The following is a 27,735-nucleotide window of genomic DNA, read 5'->3' as shown; positions in this document are numbered from 1 at the left end:
TTGCTGTTTCAGTCTTTAGATATTTTTTTATCAGATGTTACTATGGAATACTGAAGTATAATTACAAGCATTTCATAAGTGTTAAAGGCTTTTGACAATTACATGAAGTTGATGCAAAGAGTCAATACCCCAGTCCTCAACAGTCAAATCCCTGTACCTTTTGCAGAATATTAGTCTGTCTCTGATGTTTTTCTGGGAGAGAAGTGGCTTCTTTGCTGCCCTTCTTGACACCAGGCCATCCTCCAAAAGTATTCGCCTCACTGTGCGTGCAGATGCACTCACACCTGCCTGCTGCCATTCCTGAGCAAGCTCTGTACTGGTGGTGCCCCGATCCCGCAGCTGAATCATCTTTAGGAGACGGTCCTGGCACTTGCTGAACTTTCTTGGGCGCCCTGAAGCCTTCTTCACAACAATTGAACCGCTCTCCTTGAAGTTCTTGATGATCCAATAAATGGTTGATTTATGTGCAATCTTACTGACAGCAATATCCTTGACTGTGAAGCCCTTTTTGTGCAAAGCAATGATGACACGTGTTTCCTTTCAGGCAACCATGGTTGACAGAGGAAGAACAATGATTCCAAGCATCACCCTCCTTTTGAAGCTTCCAGTCTGTTATTCGAACTCAATCAGCATGACAGAGTGATCTCCAGCCTTGTCCTCGTCAACACTCACACCTGTGTTAACGAGAGAATCACTGACATGATGTCAGCTGGTCCTTTTGTGGCAGGGCTGAAATGCAGTGTAAATATTTTGGGGGGGATTCAGTTAATTTGCATCGCAAAGAGGGACTTTGCAATTAATTGCAATTCAACTGATCACTCTTCATAACATTCTGGAGTATATGCAAATTGCCATCATACAAACTGAGGCAGCAGACTTTGTGAAAATTGATATTTGTGTCATTCTCAAAACTTTTGGCCACGACTGTACTGCCTTTCGGTGCAATTATTTTCAAATGCCAAACGTCATTAACTGAACATAAAACTGGACATAAACCACTACTGCACCATTCAGGGTAACGTTCGTTGTATTGTTTGTGTGACCAATGGGACCAATAGTTTTTGCTTTGTCTCAATACAAACTTTTACGGCTTTATGAGTAAACACATTTTATTACATGCAGCCCCAAACAAACAGTCAACAATCTTTTCAAAACACACAGCAGCAATGGCGAGGTACACTACATATATATAAAAGTATGTGGACACCTTTTCAAATGAGTGGATTCGGCTATTTCAGCAACACCCATTGCTGACAGGTGGATAAAATTGAGCACACAGCCATGCAATCTCCATAGACAAACATTGTCAGTAGAATGGCCTAAGAGCTCAGTGACTTTCAATGTGGCACCGTCATAGGGTGCCACCTTTCCAACAAGTCAATTCGTCAAATTTCTGCCCTGCTAGAGCTGCCCTGGTCAACTGTAAGTGCTGTTATGGTGAAGTGGAAAAGTCTAGGAGCAACAACGGCTCAGCCGCGAAGTGGTAGGCCACACAAGCTCACAGAACGGGACCGCCAAGTGCTGAAGCGCGTAACACATAAAAATTGTCTGCAGTGGGAACGCGTTCTCTGGAGTGATGAATCATGCTTCACCATCTGGCAGTTCGACGGACGAATCTGGGTTTGGTGGATGCCAGGAGAATGCTACCATAGTGCAAACAAAATTTTGGTGGAGGAGGAATAATGGTCTGGGGTTGTTTTTCATGGTTCGGGCTAGGCCCATTAGTTCCAGTGAAGGGAAATCTTAACGATACATCATACAATGATTCTGTGCTTCCAATTTTGTGGCAACAGTTTGGGGAAGGCCCTTTCCTGTTTCAGCATGACAATGCCGTGTACAAGAACTTGACTGGCCTGCACAGAGCCCTGACCTCAACTCCAACGAATACCTTTGAGATTAATTGGAAAGCAGATTGCAAGCCAGGCCTAATTGCCCAACATCAGTGTCCGACCTCACTAATGCTCTTGTGGCTGAATGGAAGCAAGTCTCTGCAGCAATGATCTAGTGGAAAGCCTTCCCAGAACAGTGAAAGCTGTTATAGCAGCAAATGGGGGACCGACTCCATATTAATGTTCATGATTTTGGAATGAAATGTTTGACAAGGAGGTGTCCACATACTTTTGGTCATGTAGAGTATGTTTGACCTCGAAACATGAAAAATACAACTTCTCACAAGTAAAGCCAGCCATCACAACCACAATAAGCTTATACAGATCACAATTACATTATGACATTTCTAGAGATGCGTCCCAAATGGCACCTTATCCCCTATGCAGTGAGATACTTTTGACCAGAGCCCTGGTCAAATATAGTGCACTATAAAGGGAATAGGGAGACATTTAAGACACACCATAGATCTCATCTCCGACAGCCAAATGCAGCAGAATAGGTTGACTGTGGGGGAATTGCTTTGCTCCAACTGTTGATACATCTTTTAAAACACAAACACCTGGTTTCCATGCAGCGGGATGGATGCAATGTCAAAGCCTGAGGAAAATAATATTACCTGAGTAAAACAACACAAGTTTATGAGTAAATATGAGAGCAAAGCACAATGCCTTGTAAAACATAACAAGGACCAAGGAAAACGTTTATATCAAATGATTCAGAACTACGAAAACATCTACAAAGAAAACATGCTGAGCATTTTCTTATAAGGAAACACAATTAATACAGTATTTCAAACAACATGTTGATGAATGGACAATGCATGACATCAGCAAAACATCCAAATACGTATTCCAGATAACCAATCGTTGTTTGTGTTGGATCATTGTTAGGCACTTATGGCTGATGAAAATACAATAAAAACACATTAAACATGAGAAGAGGAGTTCGCAAACTTGGCAAAACGGCACAAACAGATCTGCTACCAGGCTAATTTTTATATCACAATATGGGTTTTGAAATGATGGTGACGAGCAAACACATTAGATGCAATATTAATAATTGGTATTGTTTTGGCAGATTCTCTCATCATTGGACATCAATATGATGGACATATTAAACACAAACAAAACATATATTTTCTCTCAAATATGTAAACAGTCAGCAAGTAACTTTACAGCATGTTTACGCGAACACTTCGGATTTCTTTCACTGACCCATAGCTAGTGAATGCATGGTCTGTATCCATCCACATGGAGACAACAAGCATGCCTTTGAGAAGCTTCTGACATGTTTAGAAGTTATCACAATAAGATTAATCCAACTACACAATGCTCACAACAACCTCACTAACAAAATCATCAGAACAGCAAATACAATTTTTTTGTTTGTAAAGCGTTAGTCAGTTAGCATAGTTGGATATGTCGGGGTGGAGGACGGTGCATGCGATGTGATCAGACACTGTTGGGGTTGTAGCAGAGCATGTTGAGCTGCAGGTTCTCGTCCCAGTGTCTGAGGATGATAAAGAGCTGGTTGGCAGCAGACTTGACCGAGGCTAAGTCCTTTCCTTCAGGGATGCTCTGGGCACTGAGCCACATGCTAGCCTTAGCTGCTATCAGCTCCCACTCTATGAAGTAGCTGGCCGAGCTGTGCTCCAGCCAGGCCAGGGCTACAGCCGTGGCCCACACCATGCCCTCCGTATCCAGCCTCTTCTCAGACCCAAGGGGCGCTGCTGGGGGGGTTTCCACACTCTCCGACTCCGAGCCCCGTCCGCCGTCAGTCAGGGAATGAGGGTAGAGAGGGGGCTCGGCGTAGGTGGTAGGGGTGGAGGGGCCGCCCAGGAAGAAAAGAGAAGATCCTGGCCCACCCTCCATCCGGAGACTCCTGGCCAGGTGTGAGGGGCCTTGGCCCGTCTGGCTGTGGCTGCTGACAGCCAGGTCTCCAGTCTGGTGGTGGCCTGCCAGGCTGGTCTCTGTTACCTTAGCTGAGCTCTCAAATGGAGACGGAGAGGTGGACTTGTGGCTGTCCTCTGCAGTGCTGCTGTCTGAGCGGCAACTGGCTGAGTGGGAGACGTGGTGACTCAGACTGACCCGGTGGCTGGTGAAGGGAGATGTCCACTTCAGCTTGTCCATGTGCACATTGATGGCCTCACACAGAGCGCTGTCCAGGCAGAACGCACCACACGCCAACTGTAAGGACACCTGTACCAGAGAGAGGGAGATGTAGGGTGTAAAAAGATAAACATTAATATTTTCGAAAACGTTTTGTCACCACTGACCACGCACCAGAGGAATGTAGTCTTTTTTTTCATTCTCGCTCTCCCCTACAGAGTTGCTGGTTTTGCTGTTTGAGCCAAACATGAAGCCCCTGGCAGCCCGGGTCAGGAGTCTTGTCCGGCTGAGAGTCAGTCTGTAGAGGACAGGAGAGAGATGCAGCATCTCAAGATCAACTTCAAGTTTCATTCATTGCCATTTGTAAGCACAAATACATACACTGGATTTTCTCTGTGACATCACAAAGCATACGCAGCCCTTATTTCCTGCTCCTAGCATAACCCTGCCATTCTCAGCACATACCTATAGTTCAACATAAGTGAACTATTTTTCCAACCCTGGGAAATGCACAAATGATGCATAGCTGAAAAAGGTGACTGAGTGGTAATGTGTGCCTGAGAGATAAGACTGGGTGAGATTAGCATGAAATGGAGAAAGGAGACATTACATCACACAAAAAACAATGTACTCGAAGTAGGGATGTCCCCAACTAAAACGAATCTTTGGTTGATTGGTCAAAATGTTAAAACGTGTATTTTTCCATATATGTGATTTGTTTAAGGAAACTAGGCATATGTCGCATGTCACTACTTCAGAGGAGAGGGATGTGAACATAAACATTTATTTTCTTATCAAAATGTGTTTTTTTGGTAGAAATGCCTTCTGAAACATCTGAACTTTCATGTGCCTTAATAACAAACTTGTATTCCATCCATAAATATAAATACATTTTTGAAATTCCGAGCCTAGTTGGTTAAGCCACGGAAAAAGACAGGAATTTTACCACTAGCCATGATTGGCTGAATGGGCTGGACATGCCGGGAGATGAGTTTGGATTGGTCTGCCATGTAGAATGCTTCTGTTTGTAACGTGAGCTGTTCAGTATGTGTTGCTAGTCCTTTCTACCGCCCCATTAAAAAAAGAAAAAACGTTAGCCGTCGAGAACTACAACATTTTTGCTACTTTTCTCAACAACATTGATGCCCTGAATTTAGCAGGTGCTATCAACAGTTCAGTTGGAAAAAGTGATGGACTACTTTCTGCACACGCCACGGTCAGTGTGAACCGGAGTGACTTGACACAACATCGGCCAAACAAGATGTAGCTTCAAATAAAGCATAGTTAAATGGTTCCAGTCTGCCGTGAAATGTTCATCCATGTATACAGGTAAGAGTCTAGCTACATTTTCAGATAAACGTTTCTAATTTAGTCAGAAAGTCGTTTTTATTGCAAGTTAAAGCGTACTGTTAGTTAGCTAACGAACGTTAGCTTTCTGGCTCACTAGCTAACTTTACGTGTATGATCTGTCTAATAGTATTATTAGAATCAGAAATAAATTTGCATTTCTAGTTAAAGAAAAAATAACACATGACATTTTGTCCCCTTTCATGCTGAGTGGTTATCGAAAGGGAGAAATCTTGAAAGATTTTTATATAGGCTATGTTGAGGAACTATTGTCACTCTCAATGGATGTAAAAACAGACTTTGTTTACTTGCTGTTTGAGGCAAAAGAAAAAAATACCTTGAGAAGCTCCACAGTAATGGTGAGTTAAGACAATCAGAAATAGTAGCAGATCCCAAAATGGGCACATTTATAGGCCTACATTTGCGCCCAGGCCAGGTAGCCTAGGCCTACTTCTATACGTAATCAGATGGGTGTCCTTACTCAAAATTGACAGGAGCGCTCCAAGAAAAAGACTATTAATAAATGAACAACTCGTAAATGGAATGAAATAAGCAAAAACAGGTGTAGCCTTGTAAGACTGTATCAGTTAATATATTGAATGTATTAACAGAAATGACCTTAACCAAACAAACAATGTAGATGAGAAATGATGGAAATTAATGGTAGGCTAAATGTACTACTGGTGATACTGGTGTGCCATCCATATGGCCTATTCAATGGATTAGTCCACTCAGACAGGCTGGAATCAGACAGGTGTCTCATGAGCCAAAATGTTTTTTTTTCCCAAATGTTGTTATGTTACAGACATTCTAAAATGGATTACATTAAAATGTTTCCCTCATCATTCTCTGAATACTAATGTGCAAAAATATGTAAACCTGTTTTCGCTTTGTCATGAGGGGGGAAAAACTATTTAATACATTTTAGAATAAGGCTGTAACGTAACAAAATGTGGAAAACGTCAAAGGGTCTGAATACTTTCCAAACGCACTCCAGTTGCCCCTGCTCTACTAAAAAAAATCTTGGTCAACCAACCGCCTATCGACCAAACAATCAACCAGTCGACTAAATGGGGTCAGTCCTAACTCGAAGTCACTAGATCTAGCAGGTGCCCTCAGAATATAGAGTAACAGGAAGTAACAATTATCAGTTGGCAATGAGACAACATTAGCAGTCTAGTTAGTATTTTATTCTCCACCCTGGCCCTCTCCATCACCCACCTGGCTGAGAAGAGGCTCTCCACCAACTTCTGTGATTGGTCTGAGGTCACAGACGGGCTCCTCTGGGGGGCTGAGAGAGACAGAGAGAGAAAGACAGTCAGTTCGTTTTCCATTTAGCTCTCTCTCCTCTACCCTGAGCATCACGACTACACTCCACATGACACCACCACACAGTACACAGATAAGACACCCACAGAAGGTTGGAAGCCACAGCAGAGGACAAACACAATCTAGCAGCTGTGTGGGGTTTGTGTGTGTGTGTGTGTGTTTGTGCGTGTGAATGTTTAGATGCTATCAATGTAGACCATAAGAAAACAAATGGGCTTTTTAATGAAGACATTCATATTATTTGCGAGCCAGTGATTTTCCTTGAAAGCAAAACAGGCCAGATAAAAACTCACAATTTGTAAAGCTGCTTCTTTCCCAGCCAGAGGATGAGGGGGTGCTGCATGGAGAGGCCCCATCTTCCACACCTAAACCCAGCAAAAAGATAGGTCAATGTCATTTGAAAAGTTTCACTGTGGACAACATGAATAGTATACTACACAGGTAAAACACTCAAAGCATATTCATTCATTTGACTGTGATATGTGGTTGTCTCACCTAGCTATGTTAATATGAATGCACTAACTGTAAGTTGCTCTGGATAAGAGCATCTGCTTAATTACTCAAATATCAAATGTAAATGTTTTACATACAGATCTCACATTACTGTATTGATTCAAACTTTTAAAATATTGTTCACAGATGTATTCTTTGTACAGTTTTTTTTATTTAATGTAGTTATTTGTTACATTTGACTGATTAAAACCTAGCAGTACTACTTGTTTTTCTGAGAGTGAGGCGGATATATAGCGTTTTGCCTAAAAACATGATTATATGTCCCTCTGAAATGAAACCATCAATTGATAGAGTTGGAACAAATACATGTCTGTCATTGCACAACCCCATGCCACGATTAGATAGTCAAAAAACACACAACCTATTTCATAACTTCTTTAAACAATAAAAGCACATTTCAACATTTCTGAAAATAGCGTTTTGGAATGAAGCTTTTCATATAGAAATGACTAAAAACCTGTCAGATCTGTCTGTTTGGCAGGTGTATGACCTCTTCAAACTATCACCTGTCACACATTTTCACACATTCTTCTACTATGTAGTACGGTAAAGGTCTTACTGGGGTGCAGATGCCCGTCCTCAGCCTCCTCTGACATGCAGCCAGACTGGGAGCGGCCCAGTCCGATGGAGTAAACCTGGTTCTTCCTGCTCCCCGAGCGAGAGCCCCACTTCAGACCCTCACCTGAAACACCCAACAGAGACACAGTGTATTTCCTAACCTAAAGGATGACAGCAGTCTTAGAACTGTTCACATTTGTGGTATTAAAGGACAAAGTTACCTTGATTTTTAATAAAGGTCTGAAGAAGAGTCAATGGTTAAAATAAGCATTAAAAAAAACTCCCATCCATTCAATGTGAACGTATGCATACCAAGAATTCTAAAAAGTTTTGGAGAATAACTTTCTCCATGGAGAATAAGAGCAACTCCTCCCAGCTGCCCACTGCACTGAGGCTAGGAAACACTGTCACCACCGATAAATCTACGATAATCGATAATTTCAATAAGCATTTTCTACGGCTGGCCATGCTTTCCACCTGGCTACCCCTACCTCGGCCAACAGCTCTGCCCCCCCCCCCCCCCCCCCCCCCCCCCCCCCCACCAGCTGATGTTCCGAAAGAGCTGCAAATTCTGGATCCCTACAAATCAGCTGGGCTAGACAATCTGGACCCTCTCTTTCTAAAATTATCAGCCGAAATTGTTGCAAACCCTATTACTAGCCTGTTCAACCTCTCTTTCGTATCGTCTGAGATCCCCAAAGATTGGAAAGCTGCCGCGGTCATCCCCCTCTTCAAAGGGGGAGACACTCTAGACCCAAACTGTTAGACCTATATCCATCCTGCTCTGCATTTCTAAAATCTTCAAAAGACAAGTTAACAAACAGATCACCGACCATTTTGAATCCCACCGTACCTTCTCCACTATGCAATCTGGTTTCTGAGCTGGTCATGGGTGCACCTCAGCCATGCTCAAGGTCCTAAATGATATCATAACCGCCATCGATAAAAGACAGTACTGTGCAGCCGTCTTCATCGACCTGGCCAAGGCTTTCAACTCTGTCAATCATCGCATTCTTATCGGCAGACTCAATAGCCTTGGTTTCTCAAATGACTGCCTTGCCTGTTTCACCAACTACTTCTCAGACAGAGTTCAGTGTGTCAAATCGGAGGGCCTATTGTCCGGACCTCTGGCAGTCTATATGGGGAGGCCAAAGGGTTCAATTCTCGGGCAGACTCTTTTCTCTGTAAATATCAATGATGTCGCTCTTGCTGCTGGTGATTCTCTGATCCACCTCTACGCAGACGACACCATTCTGTTTACATCTGGCCCTTCTTTGGACACTATGTTAACAAACCTCCAGACGAGCTTCAGCTTTAACTCTGTGTTGTTGTTTTTGTCGCACTGCTCTGCTTTATCTTGGCCAGGTCACAGTTGTAAATGAGAACTTGTTCTCAACTGGCCTACCTGGTTAAATAAAGGTGAAATAAAAATGAACAGGAGTGTCTCACCTGGGTTGATGTAGTCGATTAAGGTCTGTAGATATTCATTAGTGTCCAGATCAACAGGGACAAATGCAGTGTATTTACTGAGAATGTTACAGGCCTTGCTGGTGTGGATGGCATACAACTGGCATCTTCTGCCAGAACCTGGAAAATAACATGTTGTCACCTTATCATCTTTGATTTACATAAATTCCATTATAAAACTGATTTGAAGAAGTAAACTATTACCAAAACAAAACAATAAAAGACAATCACTCCAAGGGATACAATTTGTGACTGAATTCAGGTTATGTCAAATTTTCAAGGTTTTTTCTTTCTACAGACTCAGAGCTTCAAAATGGTGTATCATACATTGCAGTTAGGGGAAACATGGGAATGTGATAAACGTTGTGGCAGGCGGCAGGGAGAGGTGAGGGGAGTGGTTATTGAGGGGAGATATCTTGCAGCCCACTGCCTCCACCCCCGAGCCTTATATGGACTTCCTGCCCCAAATAGACAAGGCTGTAGATCGTTAAGCCAGGGATTGCTGAAAAGAGCTGCAAAGCTGCTAAAGGAGGAAGCAGCCTGCACAAAGGGTCAGAGTAAGGAAAGAGCAACGTGTGTTATGAAGAGTGGGAGAAGAGAGAATAATATCTGTGAGACTACCCGTTGTGACCTGGACTGTCGGATTACCCCACTTGTATACTGCATTGGCTGAGGACCCGAGTTTTAGGATTATCCCTGGAGAACGGAACAGACAACGAGAATGGCTTGTGGACTGTGAAGTAATTGGTGAATTCCCCCTTCTTTCCCAGTGTACAAAAATCCCTAATAAACTTCCCATTTGCATTCTAGTTGTGCTACTGGTGTATGTTTTGTTATTGAACTTGGTGATGTGGAAACCCCACACCCTTGAGTGTGCTACATATGGTGGAGAATGTGGAGAGGCCAAACCAAGCTCAATAACGAAACAGACACAGAGCACAATGGAAGAATTGGTGAAACGGCTAGTGGAGGCGAACATAGCACAGCAGTCTATGCATCAGGAGCTGCTGGCGGAACAGCGTCACCAGAATGTCCTTCCTGTTTGGCCCTGTCAGGGGGTGTCCTCGGATGGGGCCACATTGTCTCCTGACCCCTCCTGTCTCAGCCTCCAGTATTTATGCTGCAGTAGTTTATGTGTCGGGGGGCTAGGGTCAGTTTGTTATATCTGGAGTACTTCTCCTGTCCTATTCGGTGTCCTGTGTGAATTTAAGTGTCCTCTCTCTAATTCTCTCTTTCTCTCTTTCTTTCTCTCTCTCGGAGGACCTGAGCCCTAGGACCATGCCTCAGGACTAACTGACATGATGACTCCTTGCTGTCCCCAGTCCACCTGGCCGTACTGCTGCTCCAGTTTCAACTGTTCTGCCTTATTATTAAGCATATTTGACCATGCTGGTCATTTATGAACATTTGAACATCTTGGCCATGTTCTGTTATAATCTCCACCCGGCACAGCCAGAAGAGGACTGGCCACCCCACATAGCCTGGTTCCTCTCTAGGTTTCTTACTAGGTTTTGGCCTTTCTAGGGAGTTTTTCCTAGCCACCGTGCTTCTACACCTGCATTGCTTGCTGTTTGGGGTTTTAGGCTGGGTTTCTGTACAGCACTTTGAGATGTCAGCTGATGTAAAAAAAAAATATTTGAATGCTCTCCTGCAAGCTGAACTCAGCCAGCTGACAGCCGCCCAGGCCGGCATAGCGGCAGGCGCAGCAGTCTCTCGTCCCAAACCCAGTAGGTTTATACTGAAGCTGACAGAGGCTGATGACATTGAGGCTTACCTACATGCTTTCGAGAGGACGGCGGCTAGGGAGAAATGGCCCCATGAGCAATGGGCCAGCCTACCTGCACCCTTCCTGTCGGGCGCGACACAGAAGACCTATCAGGATCTGACGGTTGACCAGGTGATGCATTACGGGGTGCTGAAAAAGGAAATCCTGCACCGGTATGGTTACATCTTGATTAGTAGGACACAAAGATTCCATGATTGGGCGTATGATCTTACAGCATCCCGCCGATCACAAATGCATGATCTAATTGGGTTGGCCAAGAGCAGGCTAACTGCTAAACCCCTGACGCTCACAACCATCGAAAGTGGTCATAGATAAACTGATACGCTCTCTCCCGTTCAAAGCTAAATAGTTAGCCAGCCAAGCTAACCCGCAGATCAGCTGGTAGTACTGGTGGAAGGCCAACAGGTGGCTTTGTAAGCCAGACTGGAGGGAGAGCTGGCGAGTCTGGAAGACATGTTCCCAATGGACCATGAGTTGGCACCAGAGCCCAACCTCTCTAGCGGGCCGGTTCGGCACGGCCCAACTGGAGGATCCCAACTTGGCCAGTGCTCTCCAGCAGGTGACCGTGGTGGACAGAAAGCCCGTGGAGGGGGTAAGTTAAATAACTTACCCCCATTTGTCTATAAAGAAGTTGCTATATCAGGCCGTGAAGAATGATGAATGTCTGGAGTTGTTGTTGGTGCCTCGTCCCTTTGTAACATCTGTCCTGAAGTTGGCACACTCACATATTCTTGGGGCTCACCTAGGGGTGGAGAAGACCTTAGACAGGATCAAGGCATGATTTTACTGGCCAGGAGTGAAGAAAGCAGTGGAAGAATACTGTAGTTGCACCGAGTGCCCACAGGTGGTGCCAAAACCCCATTTTCACAGTCCCTTAATAGCCCTACCCATTATTTCAGCAGGGCTGCAATGGACCTGGTGGGACCTCAACCAGAAGAGCAACTGAGGGCACCAATATATTCGGGTGATTCTGAATTATGCACCAGGTACCCAGAAGCCATTCCCCTGCGCACCATGGCCACCAAGGGAATTGCATGTGAGTTGGTCATGCTGTTCTCCCGGGTAGGCATTCCTGACGAGAGATTGACCGACCAGGGCACCCCGTTCATGTCACGGATCATGAAGAATCTATGCAAGCTAATGAAAATAACCCAGTTGCGCACCTCAGTGTATCACCCTCAGACAGATGGATTGGTGGAAAGATTCAATCAAACCCTGAAGAAGATGAAAAAGAAGGTGATGGAAGCTGACGGAAAGAATTGGGACCAGCTGCTACCCTACCTGATGTTCTCAATCTGAGATGTGCTCCTAGCTTCAACAGGATTCTCTCCCTTCGAACTCCTGTACGGGAGATAACCCAGAGGACTGCTGGACGTGGCTAAAGAAGCCTGGGAACAGCAACCGGATGGCAACCCTGTGGCCCCTGGTACGGGAACATATGATGGAGGCCCAAGCGCGGGTGTACAACAGAGGAGCACAACGAAGGGACTTTCAGCCAGGAGACCAAGTGTTTGTCAACACAGCAGAATGTACGTTTTTGGCCTGATGGAGCATGCCATACAATGTCATTGAGAAGGTGGGAGTAGTTAACTATAGGGTCAGACAGCCGGGACGTAGGCATCTGACCCAGATTTGCTATGTGAATTTGCGAAAGAAATGGAATGCATGTGATGTACTCTACTCTATTTTCCGGAACAAGGCTACCACAGAGACTGAGCCGATGGAGGTGCCAATGGGGAAGCAGCTGAGCCATGCCCAGAAGCAGGAGCTGAGGGAGTTGGTCGGCCGGAACCAAGATGTGTTCTCCAGTGAACCAGGACACACCGATCTGGTAAAGCACAGCATCATCACCAAATCCAGGAAAAAGGTGAAGTTGAGACCCTACCAGAAGCAAGGAGAGAGGCTGTCAGGCCCGAGGTAATAACGATTTTGGAAGCTGATATAATCGAAGAGTCAAATAGTGAGTGGTGCAGCCCCATAGTGTTGGTGCCGAAACCAGACGGCACCTTTCGATTCTGTAATGATTTTAGAAAGGTAAATTAAATCTCAATGTCCAACGCCCACCCCATGCCCTGAATTGATGAATTAATCGATCGGCTAGGGACTGCCTGATTTATCAGTATGCTCGACCTGACAAAGGGTTATTGGCAGGTGCCTTTAGCTCTTGAGGCATGGGAGAAAACTGCTTTTGTCACCCTGGACGGACTGTTCCATTATAAGAGGCTGCACGGGTCCCCGGCCACCTTTTAACAGGTTGATCGACCAGGTTCTCCGACCCCATTGGTAGTACGCGGCGGCATACATTAACGATATTGTGATCCAGGGGAGAGAGTGGGAGACACATCTAAACCAAGTGAGCGCGGTATTGCAGGCCTTACAGGAGGCAGGGCTAACAGCGAACCCAAATAAATATTGGCTTGCGGGAGGCTGAGTACCTGGGGTACATGATCGGGAGGGGATGTGTCAAACCTCAGGTGAAGAAAGTGGAGGCGATTTGGGACTGGCCCCGCCCCTTCACCAAGAAGCAGGTACGCACGTTTGCGGGGTTGACTAGTTACTACCGGAGACTTATTCCCCACTTTGCCTCCCTAGCCAGCCCCCTGACAGAACTGACCAGGAGCCATCTACCAGCCCAGGTGATGTGGACCGAGGAGACAGAGAAAGCCTTCCAGGACCTAAAGGGAGCACTGTGTTCTGGACCCGTGCTGGTGACACCGGACTTCTCCAAACCACTGGTGGTACAGACCGATGTGTCCGAAACAGGGGTGGGTGCCATCCTATAACAGTCATGTACATTGGCCTGAAGCTGTTGCCGCGGAAACAAAGATATTCCACTGTGGAGAAAGAATGTCTAGCGATCAAGTGGGCGCTGGAAACACAGAAGTATTACTTATTGGGATGGCCCTTCACCCTCGTAACAGACCATGCACCACTGGTTCGGATATCATGGAATAAGGATGTAATGCCCGCGTCACTGGCTGGTTCCTAGAGGGACAGCCCTCTACTTTCTCTGTCGTCCACAGATCAGGTGCAGCCCATGGAAATGCCGATGCCCTCTCCAGTAGGGATGCTCTAGGGAGCTGGACCGCCCCTCCCTCCTGGTCAGAGCTGAGGGATAGGGTCTGGGGCAGATGGCAGGGAGGGGTGGTTATTGAGGGGAGATATCTTGCAGCCCACTGGCTCCACCCCTGAGCCTTATATGGACTTCCTGCCCCAACGAGGCGAGGCTGTAGATCGCTAAGCAAGGGAGTGCTTGGGGATAAAGGAGGAAGCAACCTGCACAAAGGGGCAGAGTAAGGAGACCAACGTGCGTTATGAAGAGTGGGAGAAGAGAGCATAATATCTGAGATTACCCGTTGTGACCTAGATTGTCGGATTAACCCCCTTGTGTACTGAACTGGATTGGCTGAGGAGAATGAGAACGAGAATGGCTTGTGGACTGTGAAGTAATTGGTGAATTCCCACTAAAAAAATCCCTAATAATTTCCCATTTGCATTCTACTCGTGCTACTCGTGTATGTTTTGTTATTGAACTTGGTGACGTGGAAACCCCACACCCTGGAGCGTGCTACAATGTGTTATATAACTTTGGAGATAAGTAGGAGAAAAATGCCATTCAATTAGTTTTACTACCATTTAGCAATGTTCACAACTGAAGCCTTAGACCCACCCATCTCTAAGAATTCATATGTAAACGCATGAGTCAGCATGACATTCTCCTCCAGAATGTAGTCTCTCTGTTATCCCCCTCCCTTATCTCAGCCAATCATGGATCCTGCCTTTCTCCCTATATAGCTCAGTGCTTTCGACTGGGCTAAACTCATTTTGAGAGTTTTTTTCTTCATATTTACAGATCCCATACAAGTTTGTAATTAAGGCATATGAAAGTTAACATGTTCAAGAAGGCATTTCTGCAACAACAAAAAATATATATATTTTTTTACATTTAACACGCCTACTGTGATGTAGGAAATCACATCAAACACCCCGATCCTGAATCCAGTCACATTTGAGCAATGAGATATTACCCATGTCTTACGCACCATGCTCAATCTCACACTCCTTATCTGCCATGTTTTCAAAATCCTGAATAATGGAACGTCCAGCCAGATGATGGAACGTTTCGTTCCACAGTTCCTCGTGAACTTTCTCTTCCCGCTCTCTGCCCTTCAGGTAGGGGTTTATGTCAAAGGTCACCTCCCACTTGACTGGCTTCCCGCAGAGCAGGCCCGACACCACGGCCTTACAGTCCCCCTTCACCACCTCCTGACAGTCTGGGGTGGTGTTCAGGTCTGGCGTGGCTGGAGGCTCCTGGGGGGGTTCTATCTCACACAGCTGATTGGGGTAGCAGTCTGGTAACACAACAATGAGAAGTTAGACGTCTTGTCTGGGATATCAGTTATTTGATCGATTAGTGTGTCTACCATTGCTCAATGTTAGGGTGAGTGGGAGGGCTGTGGTTGTGGACGTACCTGCGTCTCCTAAGCTGCCGACAGAAGGGTCAGTGGAGGAGGAGCAGTCCTCCCAACCAGTGCTCTTGGTTCCTCCTGGAGCGTGCTCTGGGTCATCCCTGCTCCTGGTGGCTTCGGCCTGCAGGTTGGAGCCGGGGGGCTGGGCCTGATCTGGGTCCACCTCTTGGGGAGCCCACTCCAGATGGGGGGAGGGTGTGTGAGAAGCGCCGTTGGCAGGGCGCTCCCTGGAACCCGTGGCAGATGTGGCACACAGGTTCACTAGCTGTGGCTGTCAGGGGTTAAACATAAAGATACATGTTTAGCTAAATACTATGACCAAAGATGTTATTCAACTTTATTACAATGTTAATTTAAGTTCAGAATAATTGCAATACATCCACTGACTTACTCCCCACGAATGTGAACCGACCATAGACTAATTGCGACCATGCCCATTCAGGCAAGAAGCTCACTTAAGTGTTAATAAGGGCCATTACAGTGATGTCATTGTGCATGCAGTAATGATAGACTCAGTCATCAGAGCAACGTGTTTTTGCCCATTCCACTGATTACAATAAATCAGTGGTTCCCAAACTTTTTATAGTCCCTTACCCCTTCAAACATTCAACCTCCAGCTGCGTACCCCCTCTACTAGCACCAAGGTCAGCGCACTCTCAAATGTTGTTTTTTTGCTATCTTTGTAATCCTGCCACACACACATACTATACAATACATTTATTAAACATAAGAATGAGTGTGAGTTTTTGTCACAACCCAGCTCATGGAAAGTGACAAAGAGCTGTGTGTTGTCCTTGTTAATGCAGACAGAAGAGCTCCAACTTCTTAATCATAGCCTCAATTTTGTCCCGCACATTGAATATAGTTGCGGAAAGTCCTTGTAATCCTAGATTCAAATCATTCAGGCTGTCACGACTTCCGCCGAAGTTCGAGCGGCGTTCGGCAGTTGACGTCACCGGCTTTCTAGCCACGGCCGATCCACTTTCATTTTCCATTTGTTTTTTCTTTGTTTTACACACCTGATTTCAATCCCACAATTACTGTTTCATTATTTAACCCTCTGTTCCCCCATGGGTTTTGTGAGTGATTGTTTATTGTATTTTCAGTCTGTCATGGTGTGCGTGTATTTGTTACTTTGTATATTTGACATTTTGAGTAAAAGTACGTTGATTACTCATATCTGCTGTCCTGCGCTAGACTCTCTACACCAGCTACACATAGGACCCATTACAGAATCACTCACCCAACGAATGGAGTCAGCAGGAGCAGACGCCCTCCCTGTTCCAGTGGAGGAGCGTTTTCAGCAGTATGCAACCATGTTGCAACGTCTGGGCACTGCCATGGATCGCGTGCTGCAGACTATGGATCGTTTAGAGAGAGGAGGTTTTTCAGCGCCTCCACCAGCCCCACTACAACAGGTCCCACTGTCCACCCCTCTTTCCCCTGGTCCCAGTGGGATTCGTCTCGCTCCCGAGGGAGTATGATGGGACGGCTGCCGGATGCCTGGCGACCGTCCACCCGGCTCCTTCAGGACGTGCGAGTGTGTCCGCCCTCATCTCCTGCCTCTCAGGCAAAGCCCTGGAGTGGGCCAACGCCGTATGGTGTGAGGGAGATGCGGCGTTATATCATTACGCAGAGTTCACCCGCGGCTTTCGGGCAGTGTTCGTTCCACCTGAGGCAGGGAACGAGGAGCGCGCAGGATTTCGCCTTGGACTTCCGGTCCCTGCGGCCAGCGCAGGATGGAACGATAGGGCCCTGATCGATCACTACAGGTGCAGTCTGTGCAAGGACGTCCATCGGGAGTTGGCCTGCCGATACACCACCCTCACATTGGACCAGCTGGTGGACCTGTCCATCCGGCTGGACAACCTGCTGACTGCCTGTGGACGTCACCCCAGGTGAGTCGGCATCAGGCTCACCCAGAGCCCCCTGTTGCTCACATGTATGTGTTTATTTAATTTCCTGAGTTTTCCCCGCATTCCCAGCATAAAGCACTAGTAGATTCAGGCAGAGCTGGGAATTTTATTGACCGTTCATTTGCTCATAGTTTAGGAATGCTGGGCTTACCCTGGTTGGCCTATCATGACCCCACTATTTCGTGGCAACATAGGGCGTTCAAGGGGTGGTCACGAGAGTGCTCAGGGATGTGTGTGGGGGTTTCAATCGGTGCGACTACGGTGGAAAGTCCAGACCAGGTCTCCACCGTGCACATCCCCTCAGGATATGCCGATTTGGCGACTAAATGACCACCTCATCGACAGGGGGATTGTGCGATAAATCTCGTGGTGGGCGCAGCACCTCCCAGGAAGTCACGTGTATCCTCTGTCACAGGAGGAGACGGTGTCTATGGAAACGTGTCTCCGAATCCCTACATTCGGCCCTCCACTTCACCTGCCTCCTCGAGTTTCTTTTTTGTGAAAAAGAAGGATGGTGGTCTGCGCCCGTGTATTGAGTATCGAGGGATCAATCAGATCACTGTGAGGTACAGCTACCTGCTGCTTCTCATCGCCAGTGCGAGCGAGTCAATGCACAGGGCGCGCTTCTCAAGAGCGCTTACAACCTGGTGCGTATCCGGGAGGGGGACGAGTGGAAGACGGCATTTAGTACCACCTCAGGGCACTATGAGTACCTCGTCATGCCGTACGGGCTGATGAGTGCTCCATCAGTCTTCCAGGCCTTTGTTGACAAGATTTTCCGGGACCTGCGCGGGCAGGGTGTAGTGGTGTATATTGATGACATTCTGATATACTCCGCTACACGCGCCCCTGGTGCGCAGGGTGCTTGGTCGACTGTTGGAGCATGACCTGTACGTCAAGGCTGAGAAATGTCTGTTCTTCCAACAGTCTGTCTCCTTCTTAGGGTACCGCATTTCCACGTCAGGGGTGGAGTGGAGAGTGACTGCATTTCAGCCGTGCGTAAATGGCCGACTACCACCACGGTAAAGGAAGTCCAGCGATTTTTAGGGTTTGCCAACTACTACCGGAAGTTTGGTCAGGTAGCAGCTCCCATTACCTCACTGCTGAAGGGAGGACAGGTGCGCCTGCAGTGGTCGGCTGAGGCGGACAGGGCTTTTGGTCACCTGAAGGCTCTGTTTACCTCTGCTCCCGTGCTGGCTTATCCGGATCCCTCTTTGGCGTTCATAGTGGAGGTGGACGCGTCCGAGGCTGGGATAGGAGCTGTGCTCTCTCAGTGCTCGGGCACGCCACCAAAGCTCCGCTCCTGTGCCTTCTTTTCAAAGAGGCTCAGCCCGGCGGAGCGAAACTATGATGTGGGCGACCGGGAGATGTTGGCTGTTGTCAAGGCTCTGAAGGCGTGGATACATTGGCTTGAGGGTGCTAAACACCCTTTTCTCATCTGGACTGACCACCGCAATCTGGAGTACATCTGGGCGGTGAGGAGACTGAACCCTCGCCAGGCAAGGTGGGCTATGTTCTTTACCCTTTTTGTTTTCACCCTATCCTACAGACCAGGTTCCGAAAATGCTAAGGCAGGCACACTATCCCGGATGTATGACATAGAGGAGCGGTCTATGGATCACACTCCCATCCTTCCGGCCTCTTGCCTGGTGGCACCGGTGGTGTGGGAGCTGGACGCGGACATCGAGCGGGCGTTACGCACAGAGCCCACTCCCCCCCCAGTGTCCAGCTGGGCGCCTGTACGTTCCGTCTGCTGTCCGCGACCGTTTGATCTATTGGGCCCATACGTCACCCTCCTCTGGTCATCCTGGCATCGGACGGACGGTGTGTTGCCTTAGGGGGAAGTACTGGTGGCCCACATTGGCCAAGGACATGAAGGTTTATGTTTCCTCCTGCTCGGTGTGCGCCTAGTGCAAGGCTCCCAGGCACCTGCCCAGAGGAAAATTACAACAGCCGTGTTCACACCTGTCGGTGGACTTCCTGACGGTTCTTCCTCCCTCACAGGGCAACACCACAATCCTGGTCGTTGTGGATCGGTTTTCTAAGACATGCCGTCTCCTCCCTTTGCCCGGTCTCCCTACGGCCCTACAGACTGCGGAGGCCCTGTTCACTCATGCCTTCCGGCACAACGGGGTGCCTGAGGACATAGTCTCTGATCGAGGTCCCCAGTTCACGTCCAGGGTCTGGAGAGCGTTCATGGAACATCTGGCGGTCTCGGTCAGCCTCACCTCAGGTTTTCACCCCGAGAGTAACGGGCAGGTGGAGAGAGTAAACCAGGATATGGGTAGGTTTCTGCGGACATATTGCCAGGACCGGCCGGGGGAGAGGGCGGCATTCATCCCCTGGGCAGAGATGGCTCGAAACTCACTCCGCCACTCCTCCACTAACCTCTCTCCTTTCCAGTAAATACTGGGGTATCAGCCAGTTCTGGCACCGTGGCATCAGAGCCAGATCGAAGCTCCTGCGGTGGATGAATTGCACCTACAACGGGCCGTTAGGCGGCAAAAAGAGGGCGTTGACCGCCACTGCAGCGAGGCCCCGGTGTTCGCACTGGAGGACCGGGTCTGGCTCTCGACCTGAAACCTGCCCCTCCACTTGCCCTGCCGGAAGCTGGGTCAGCGGTTTGTGGGGACATTTAAAGTCCTGATGAGACTGAACGAGGTATGCTACAGGTTACAGCTTCCCCCAGATTATTTTATTAATCCCTCGTTCCATGTGTCTCTCCTCAGGCCGGTGGTGGCTGGTCCACTCCAGGAAGCTAAGGTGCGGGAGGTTCCTCCGCCCCCTCTGGACATCGAGGGGCCCCGGCATATGCTGTTCGAGCTATCCTAGACTCGGGGTGTTGGGCGAGGGGCCTTCAGTACCTCGTAGAGTGGGAGGGGTACGGTCCGGAGGAGAGATGCTGGGTGCCAGTGGAGGACATCCTGGACCCTTCGTTGCTGCGGGATTTCCACCGTCTCCATCCGAATCTCCCTGCGCATCGTCCTCTGAGTCATCCCCGAAGTCGCTGTCACCTCTGCCACCTCTCCTTGTTCGGGCGGCATTCGGCGATCGACATCACCGGCTTTCTATCCACCGCCGATCCACTTTTCATTTGTTTTGACTTTGTTTTACACACCTGATTCAATCCCACAATTACTGTTTCATTATTTAACCCTCTGTTCCCCCATGGGTTTTTGTGAGTGATTGTTTATTGTATTTTCGGTCTGTCATGGTGTGTGTATTTGTTACTTTGTATATTTTACATTTTGAGTAAAAGTAGGTTGATTACTAATATCTGCTGTCCTGCGCCAGACTCTCTACACCAACTACACATGGGACCCATTACACAGGCGATAAAAAACATCACCCGGATACGTCATTGCATATTTCAGAAAATACACGAGAGTTTAGGGGCCTTGCTTTAACAAAGTTAACCATTTTCACTGTAGTGTCCAAAATGTCTTTAAAGCTGTCAGGCATTTCCTTAGCAGCAAGAGCCTCTCGGTGGATGCTGCAGTGTACCCAAGGCGCTTCCCAGGAGCAACTACTTGCACGCGGGTTACCACTCTACTATGTCTCCCTGTCATGGCTTTCGCGCCATCAGTATTTTTACTCAAAATACCAACATGAGCAGCACCTACGTTTGGCTTCATACGGACCGTTAGTGGAATTCCCGCGAGAGAGTAACGGTTAATGTGATTGGATTTTAATCATTTGACAAGGCTACCTGTATTTGACATTGTGTTGTTATTTCGCTGAACACTGAGGCTACTCAGCCGAGAAAATATGTCATCACATTTTTATTTGGCGTACCCCCGACGGCATTGCTTGGGAATACCTGCACTAAATCAAGGACAAGCCTTTTATGATATGGGTTATGCCACAATTTGAATTAGCTGATGTCAATTTGTATAAAATGTTTTCTTATATTTCTTTATACGCTTTCTGTTGATGACCATAAAACCTGTTTTGTCTTAATAAGCAGATGAATAAGTTCAGCAACCAAGTCTTGCGTGCACTAGTAACTATCACACTATGCAGATCAAAGTCAAATTCCAAGTATATCATTTGTACAAGGGCAGAAACCATGGAATGACAGGTGAGCCTTCCCTCATTATGCCAATGCACTCTGGGCAACTTTCAGACAGTCCATTATCATTCATGAAATGATGGTGGCCCTCATTAGTGATGAGAGAACATTCCTCTTTTGTATTTGTGATTACACTCCAACTCAGCCCAGGGTCAGATCGCTTTCTCCCACGCCATTATTACTCATCCAACGTCACTGCAATTTCAACACTGACTTCCTGGCATATCTTATCGAAAAGACAATATAATTGTCCGAAAGAGATTTGGGGTTTTCATGTTTGTGTACAAAATGCCATATGCTGCAAGATCAACCTGTAAAAAACTATATTTTCCAGAATAATGGTTTTTACTTTTACCATGAAAGCCTATTAATTTTGCACCAATGTCTTAGGTATTCTGTGGTGTTTCTTAAATTGCTTTTATGTGGTTATGAACAAAGAATAAATTGGATTGTCACTTAAACGATTCTATTTGAAGATTGAAATCAATGAACCATGTGTATCATATTAAGACATGTTTCTAATGATTTCTATATTCTATATTTTCTTTTTTGAACAATTCCCCTCATAGTCATTTTTCTTCAGGTTATAAGTAGAGTGTGAGATGAGGACAGAGACACAGTAGAAAGAGGGGACATAGGAATCGAACTGCAGTCTCCAGGGTCGAGACCCAGATCTGTTGGCAATTCCACAAGATTACAGACACTGCACTCACGTGGTATTCAGTCTTCCACTGTGATCCATAGTCAGGGCTGGTCTGTCCATTCAGCTCCTGGAGCTTAGCTCTCCTCAGTGGGTTCTTCCCCTCTACAGAGCTGGGGTCACTGGGAGTGCAGGTCTTCTTCATGTTTTGGTTGTATTCCACTATCTGGCTGGTGCTATACACACGTCTTCTAGGTGACGTTTTGTTCTCTATTCCTATGGGTTTGTGAAAAGATCACATTCATTTGTGTGCATAAATACACATTTTCATGTCTGAATGTGTGATCATGTCTGACCAAGTGATCGTTACCGCATGAATTGGACCAAGGAAACAAAAATGGCATTTGAACCAGTGGAAAGGAAGAGATGATCTCAGACCTCTAGATTCTTACCCATGGCTTTGTGTTCTGTGGGGCCAGAGCTGCTTTCTGACATGGAGTCCAGATAGGAGTCCAACGGCAGGCTGGAGTGTATGTCCCTGTGCATCCCTGGACCGTCAGAGAAGCCTGTAGTCGTCTCTGGGTCCTCCTCTTGGGAGTGGTAAAACACTGAGCTAGCTGACACATTGGAATGCATCATACTGTATCGCCTCCTTTTGTCCTGGCGGAAGAGTTGAAAGAGAAATGTCTGAGTGCTGCATCTCTACACCACATGGGAGTGTAATTGATAGTTGCTGACCGAGACATTCATTTCAAGATATAGCTTTTCGACACCTTTCATCAGAGAGGATATTTTAGCCTTCAAAAAAGAATCCATATCCTTCACTTGAATCACTTAACAAAGAGACGTTCTATTGAATTGAAATAGAGGGAAACAGATGATGTGCTTGATTCTCATTCAGGAGTGAGGAGACTATCTTAATCACACTAAGAAATATGAATACATATTACATAGCCACTTTATGTCAAGGTGTAGGCCTGCTTACAGATTTGGGATTGGGATGGTAGCGCGTGGTGTCGCACACCACGCTGTAGCCAATCAAACAGTCCCCAGGGAACAGGAATGTGGAGCCCACTGGGGATAGCAACACCTCCTTGGTGTCAGGGAACAACCAGTCGATGGCTATGTCACTCAGCACTGGGGCCATGGTCTTCTTCAGCGACTTAATAATCTGGGAGAATATACAGATAGAGAGATGCAGTTGAAATAGAATAGAAACAGAGATCTATTGAAGTTATTCTTATGAGTTTCAGTGATCTGGGAGTACGGGCAGAGATGCAGAGGACATTGCCTTCCTTGAGTGCCAGCATTATAGAGGTGAAACGCGGATTCCTAGAATATCGCATTGTCTACTGAAATGATGACATTCTCTCCATCTGTGCAATGCAATTTATTTTGTGAAAACAAGACTAGAGCCTGTAAGCCTGTGAGAATGGAATAATAAAGGACCCTTTTAAAACATAACGTATGCTGTGAATTAGACTGATTCTAATGGGCGTTTTATTCAACAAAATGAATTGTTAATTGCTAACAGTGAAGAGCACTCTGTCTGAACAATTTGCATCCACTGCATAATGACCCTCCTCTATGACATTCAGAATAGCTGGTTGTCGCAAAGAGAAGGATAAACATGTCATTGGAAATGAGGACCTTGGGCTGCAGTCTCTCCCCTTCTGCCAAAAACTCTGCCGTTCCTTTGGAAACGGCTGCCAGTCCTGTCATCAGTCTCCTGCAAGCACTCTGACCGATGCCGAAGGTGTAGCACCTGCCAAAACAAGATTCACATCTCAGTGGCTTAGTGGCCTGGAAAGACCAGCGGCCTGAAAATGTCTGTAGGTATCGGAGTCGCATAAGCGTCAGACACCCTATTTCTCATAGACATTTATTCCCTCACAGAGACCTCTTGAGATGGTCCAGTAGCTCAAAGTTGTGGTGGTATATTACACCCCCCCCCCATCCCCCACAAAGGTTTTGGTTTATAAGTCCATGTAATTTGCTGCACATAGCAGCAGAAAACTAGATGATGCGAAATGTAGTTAATTCTCTGCAATGAGAAGTATGTAGCAAATGACAGAGCAGTGGAAGAACTTAGTGTGTCGTCAGGCACCCCCAAGGCAGTCAATGAATGCATTGCGCCAGGAGTAGTTCACAAACTAGACCTCGATTCAAATGTATCAAGAAATATGAATCTGTATGCCTAGCAATCAACAAATGTACATCGTTTAAAGCACACGTTTACAAGTCTCAGTCACAAATGACAGCTCCAATAAACCCCCTATGGTGAACAACATTGGTGCTTTCAAGACAACGGGGAACTCTGAAAAAACGAGGACGAATCATGAAGTCAATGAAAGTGATCCGAGTAGGAATTCTGAGTTTCATGACCCTTCAAAACAAATTTCCCCAGTTGGAGCTTGTTTTCTTCTGAGTTCCCAGTTGTAGGAGAAGTAGGAGATCTCAGAAGTAGGAGATCTCCCAGATCTGAGTTCCCAGTTGTTTTGAATGCGGTACATGTGAACAAGAGGCTCGTAGAATCATTCATGACTCTTTTCGAGTTTTCAGTTCATCGTTCGTCGGTAAATAAAAATGGATAGGGGGTCCTAGTGGCTCTGGCAATTATTGAGTCAAATGAATGAAATTAGTCTAAAGATTCGCTCTTTTGACTAAATTAGTCGAAAAGATCAGAGTCAGTAAAAAGAGCAGAACTACCCATCACTAGCCTGATGAGGACCGAGAGTGAGACGGACTCTGTTGATGGTCAATTTGATGGTCAATTTTCATCATCATGCAGCCAAATGCCATGTCTCCTTATCAGTTTTCCCCATTAGGTTTGTCAATTTCACTTCACATGTCACACTGAGTACAAATTAGAGATGTCAATCTCCATCTCAGCATCAGCCGATGCACCAGTGATGGCCACTCTGCATAGTTGTTGAGGGCAAACAGCGGGGATTAAAAAGGAGGCGCAACCTTTAGCATAGCTACATGTCTGACGTGGTCTGTGTCCCAAATGGCACCCTATTCCCTATATAGTGCACTACTTTTGACCAGGGCCCATAGTGCACTACTTTTGACACTATGTAGGAAATAGGGTACCATTTGTGATGCAAACCTGGTAGCAGAGGTTCATTAGTATTTTCGCTGTCCACTGACCGGGGATGTGCTGATTTGTGAGTGTGGAGCAATAATGATTCTGGACGCGCGGCCGGATTGGCCAGACCACTCTGTATCTAATCCAATCATCTAGGGGTTATTCATCCTTTAAAAAGGGGGATATTTAAAGTTAAATACATCAGTTGTAGTTCAAGAAAGGATGACTGCGGACTGGGATTGGAGATGCAACAACCAAAGTGAAACAATAACCAATTCCCTGCAGACAGTATTGTGTTATTGGCGGTCTTGGTCTATCAACAGCTGGTGTTTTGATTCTTCAGGGGCATGTTCAGAGCATCTCCCCATGTTCAGATGTTGCAGTGTTTGAAAATATTAGTATATTACCATATGACTTTGTTGACACTGTGATTTGCTTTGACTTTACCATACCCAATAATGTTGCGCGGGTTGATTCATAACCAGCAGTCCGCGCGGGGCGGGTTTAGGGCCATGAAATATTGTGTGGATTAAGGGCGGTGGTGGCGGGCGTGTTGAATAAATAGAAAACAATAACTTAAATCCATAAATGTAGCCTATCATTCTTGTGCAATTTATATCTATAGGCTACATTGGCATTTTTATTTCATCATTTTATGCTCTGGCATTTGCGCATAAGCCTGAACTTTATAGGCCAAACTGTATGAATGCCAAACAGCTTACACGTTAATCGACAAATGCTTTTAGGATCGGTCAGTAAATGTTAATGTCTGTCCATGGAGGAGAAAAGGACAATGTTGGAATTTAAAGCTGCAATATATGTAACTTTTTGAGTGACCTTACCAAATTCACATAAACATTTGTGTTATAGATCGGTCATTCTAATTGAAAGCAAGTCGAAGAAGCAGTAGATCTGTTTTATGTGCACTATTTCTATGCTTCCCGTTCTTATGTTTCGTTTTTGCATCTTTTATTTTCGGTTTTATACACCTGCTTCAAACAGCTGAAAATACAATATTTTTCGTTATGTAAAATATATTTCACAATGGTTTAGATGGTGCAATGATTCTCTACGCTATACTTGCTTGTTTTGTCACGTAAACTGAAATTAGGGGACTATTAGAATTTTAGCAACCAGGAAACGGAGGAGTGATTTCCGCATAGCGCATCCTTAAGTCAATAAGCGAAAAGCTGCGAAATGCGTTGAGTTGAAAATAAATAAAAGGAAGGGCCAGAAAAGTAATGTTTGGAAACTATGGATACTATACCAATTGGATAGTCGCATGGCACCTCAAGGAAACTGTAGCCTACTGTTTAGATGGCTTAATTGGAAACTGAACTCTGGACACTGCAGGTCTATAACATCTTACATTACCTTTATATTAACTCCTGCAGAATTAAGCATTTCTTGCAATAAAATGATACACCAAATGTAGGCAAAATGTTGACTCGGGAACAGGAGTGGAGAAATATGATTTATTCCTTTCAGCATCTTGAGAGAATGTGAATGCAGTTCCATCTGTAGTGTTGCTATCTTTAAAAGCTGATAGTAGCCTATTTCAACTACATAAAATATGGTCATTTTCATAGCTGTTTGGTCGTTTCCATAGCTTTCTATTTCTTACAACAGGTCAAACAGATGTGATTTGGAAATTTTGCACAGAAAATATTTCCCGTTTTTTTTTCTCCCGGTCTCTAAACTTCTTTGCTCAGAGAAAGAAGCAGAAATCACATGGAAAACTTTACCGAAGTCAACTAGATTGAATAATTAATTCTATAGATTTATGACATTCTGATAAGTAAGGGTTTATTCAGTCTTCTAGGGCAACATATAGGCCTACTGACAGAAGAGAAGCTGTATGTATATACTGTAATTATAGACAAGTTGACTAACAAACATCCTACCAAAATGTCGGAAATTATAAGCAGAAATAACTAAAATCAGGCAACAACAAAAAATTATCCTGCACCCCCTGTCAAATTATTCCATCATCTCTGACTAGCCTAGAATGCATTTTCTATATTATCAGGTTAGGGTTGGTTGTGGGCCTCAGATTTTCACTTTACCACATATAGTGCCTTCGGAAAGCTCTGGAGCAGGTTTTCATCAAGGATGTTTCTGCACTTTGCTCCGTTCATCTTTCCCTTGATCCTAACTAGTCTCCCAATCCCTGCCGCTGAAACACATCCCCACAGCATGATGCTGCCACCACCATGCTTTACCGGGGGGATGGTGCCAGGTCTCCTCCAGGTGTGACGCTTGGCATTCAGGCCAAATAGTTCAATCTTGGTTTCATCAGACCAGAGAATCTTGTTTCTCATGGTGCCTTTAGGTGCCTTTTGGCAAACACCAAGCGGGCTGTCATTTGGCTTTTACTGAGGAGTGGCTTCCGTCTGGCCACTCTACCATAAAGGCCTGATTGGTGGAGTGCTGCAGAGATGGTTGTCCTTCTGGAGGGTTCTCCCATCTCCACAGAGGAAGCTATGTCAGAATGACCATTGGGTTCTTGTTCACCTCTCTGACCAAGGCCCTTGGTTTGGCTGGGCAGA

At 46.0% G+C, this 27,735-nt stretch overlaps 1 protein-coding gene across 1 annotated transcript in view; it reads right to left on the bottom strand.

Annotated features, from left to right (window-relative positions):
* Positions 1-911: 911 nt before the first annotated feature.
* LOC109869684 (von Willebrand factor A domain-containing protein 5B1) overlaps positions 912-27,735 on the bottom strand; it is a 49,733-nt gene continuing 22,909 nt past the window's right edge. The window contains exons 11-22 of the mRNA XM_020459954.2: positions 23,746-23,860; positions 23,081-23,266; positions 22,548-22,755; positions 22,169-22,371; positions 15,471-15,738; positions 15,042-15,350; positions 9,195-9,332; positions 7,747-7,869; positions 6,968-7,039; positions 6,567-6,636; positions 4,173-4,296; positions 912-4,088 (exon numbers count right to left, since the gene is read on the bottom strand). Coding sequence (XP_020315543.2) covers positions 3,342-4,088; positions 4,173-4,296; positions 6,567-6,636; positions 6,968-7,039; positions 7,747-7,869; positions 9,195-9,332; positions 15,042-15,350; positions 15,471-15,738; positions 22,169-22,371; positions 22,548-22,755; positions 23,081-23,266; positions 23,746-23,860 — 2,563 coding nt within the window. The 3' untranslated portion in view covers positions 912-3,341. The remainder of the gene's footprint in view (positions 4,089-4,172; positions 4,297-6,566; positions 6,637-6,967; positions 7,040-7,746; positions 7,870-9,194; positions 9,333-15,041; positions 15,351-15,470; positions 15,739-22,168; positions 22,372-22,547; positions 22,756-23,080; positions 23,267-23,745; positions 23,861-27,735) is intronic.

The sequence above is a fragment of the Oncorhynchus kisutch genome, linkage group LG24, assembly GCF_002021735.2.
Source record: "Oncorhynchus kisutch isolate 150728-3 linkage group LG24, Okis_V2, whole genome shotgun sequence".
Classification (NCBI taxonomy): domain Eukaryota; kingdom Metazoa; phylum Chordata; class Actinopteri; order Salmoniformes; family Salmonidae; genus Oncorhynchus; species Oncorhynchus kisutch.
Note: the sequence above shows the minus strand (reverse complement) of the source record. Positions and strands in the feature narration are given on the sequence as shown.